The sequence below is a fragment of the Cornus florida genome, unplaced genomic scaffold (assembly GCF_030987335.1).
Source record: "Cornus florida cultivar Cherokee Brave unplaced genomic scaffold, ASM3098733v1 CherokeeBrave_3.0.0_Hap2_Chr04, whole genome shotgun sequence".
NCBI classification, from domain to species: Eukaryota; Viridiplantae; Streptophyta; class Magnoliopsida; order Cornales; family Cornaceae; genus Cornus; species Cornus florida.
Genome location: NW_026775574.1, coordinates 75936131 through 75938236, shown reverse-complemented (window position 1 = coordinate 75938236; position 2106 = coordinate 75936131). Strand labels below are relative to the sequence as shown.

Genomic DNA, 2106 nt, shown 5'->3' with positions numbered 1-2106 from the left:
TTTGAATTGATTGCCATGTTGTATTTCAAACAAAAGCAAAGCAAATTCACTATGCAAGAGTAAACAATGAGAAACCAATGTCTAGTTGGAATCAGAGATGTATTACCTTAAAAAGTCCACTATGTACCTCATTTTCCCATATCCTAGTTACTTCGAAAGATTCAACTTCTCCTGATATAACTGCAAAAGCTCAGGAGCTTCTACCTCGTATTTTTTCACATACTTCTTTAGGTATTGACTTTTAGGAGAGTCCAACATCGTGAAGCTAAATTTCTTCTCAATCAAACCTTTCGACAACAGAATTTGATAAACCAAACACCTTGGAATGAACCTCCTCTCCAAGCTCAGGGACAAAAGCTTTGGCGCCCTCACAACAATTGAAGACTCCCAACCCATTTTATTGACAAAAAAATCCATTATCCTTATAATCTTATCCTCCGACGTCATCATACAAGATGGATGCTCCTAAAAGCCACTAAAATCTCATCCTCAGACAAACCCCACTTCATGTAAACCTCCACCTTCTTCTCCCAAGTTGATTTACTCATTTGCCTCAGTGTCCGAATCGCTAAAGCAAAATTCACCGTGACAGGGTTGAAACCCATTTTCTTTACTTCCTCCACACTCTCCTTAAACCTAACAGTACTAGTCATGAAAACTCTGGGATGATTCGTAAGGAGTGTCACAATATTCGATTCGGGCACACCTGATTCTCTCAGAGCTTCAATATTGGGTGCCACACATATGTGAAGATCTTGCAACAAAAGGTCAGCATTGCGTTTAATAGATGCAATTGTTTTTTCTTCAGACTTAAGCAATTTATTTAAGACATTGTACGATGGTATTATATGATTTTCCAAACTTCTGCGCAAAATAGTTGGTTTTGCAGTCAATATTTTGGCAATGTCTTCGGTTGAAACACCTTTAGAGTGGAAAAATATGATTTTGGGAAAAAGGGTTTCCTCGGGATCGGATAAGAGTACCCGAGGGTGTCTTCTGATGAGAACTGAGATCTGGGTTTCGGTGAATCTATGGCTGCTGAAGAATGCGAGAACAGAGTCTGGTTTGTGTGGCATTTTGAAGTTCATGCACTTGGAGGCTAAGAGAGCTTTTTCTAGAGGAAACCCACATGATTTAACGAGGTAATCGACTATGAATGAGTGTTGATTTGAAGTGCTAGGTGTGGATTTGAGTGTTGATGATGATGAAGAAAATGGGTGGTGTTGAAGAATACCCAGTTTTTGGGTTGGTGAAGTTGATACAACACACCTCAAATAAGGCAAAATTTTTAATATGAAATTAAACATGGACAATAAAGATGGAAGGAACTCACCTGTTCTGTTCTAGTTATTCAATGGCAAATTTGGATCTTCTTCACTAAAACCCTCTTTCCTGATGAACCCTAAAATACACTCCGAATTTGTAAGCGGTTTATTATACTGCCTTACATCGTTTCCAGAGAAGAATCCCCTTAACCAAGAAGTGTTGTTTACAAACAGTGTCACCACAGTCCACAACTCCGACTGGCAATAGGGTTTTGAATTACTGTAAAATTACTTAAGACATTTGAATCTTCAAATCCCATTTCACTATGATCACCCAATAATGAATCGATCACTGCTCTTTTTCTAGTTTGTAGAATTGTGCTTGTTTTCAAATTCAGTCCAGTAATGTTAGGTTTATTTCCTTCTATATGGAGGAAAGCTCGAGTGGGTTTTATTAAAGCCCAAAGCCCAGCTCTTTAGGGTAAATAACCCTAAGGAAGTCAGAATAAAAAGGGAGAGAGGTTAGCCGCAAGTTTCAGAAGAAGAGAAGGAAAAAACGCAATTTTTCCATTCTACCCAGATTTCATCAAACGCCCGATTGAGCTGAAATTTGGAGGAGAGGTTCACGACTCAATGAGTTAAAATTTGAACGGTAGAGATCGAATTTTGAGCTCGGGAACAGTGATTCGTGACCATGAACAGTAACCGGGTTTTGGTATTTTTCTCTTCAATTCTCTTTGTTTTTGCCAAGATTGTTGCTATCTTGATGAGATGTTTTGTAACCTATAATTGCAATTAGAGAAGACTTTGTGTACCCACTATTTGGTTGATAGTGGAGTTT

General features: G+C 38.4%; 1 protein-coding gene across 1 annotated transcript; it reads right to left on the bottom strand.

The window, feature by feature from the left end:
* Positions 1-446: 446 nt before the first annotated feature.
* LOC132305142 (uncharacterized) lies at positions 447-1076 on the bottom strand. Its single transcript, XM_059802823.1, has one exon. The coding sequence runs from the start codon at positions 1074-1076 to the stop codon at positions 447-449; it is 630 nt and encodes a 209-aa protein (XP_059658806.1).
* Between the last annotated feature and the right edge of the window lie 1030 nt (positions 1077-2106).

Coding starts and splice junctions, on each gene's coding strand:
- LOC132305142 (XM_059802823.1), bottom strand. CDS start 1,076: ATGCCACACAAACCAGACTCTGTTCTCGCATTCTTCAGCAGCCATAGA.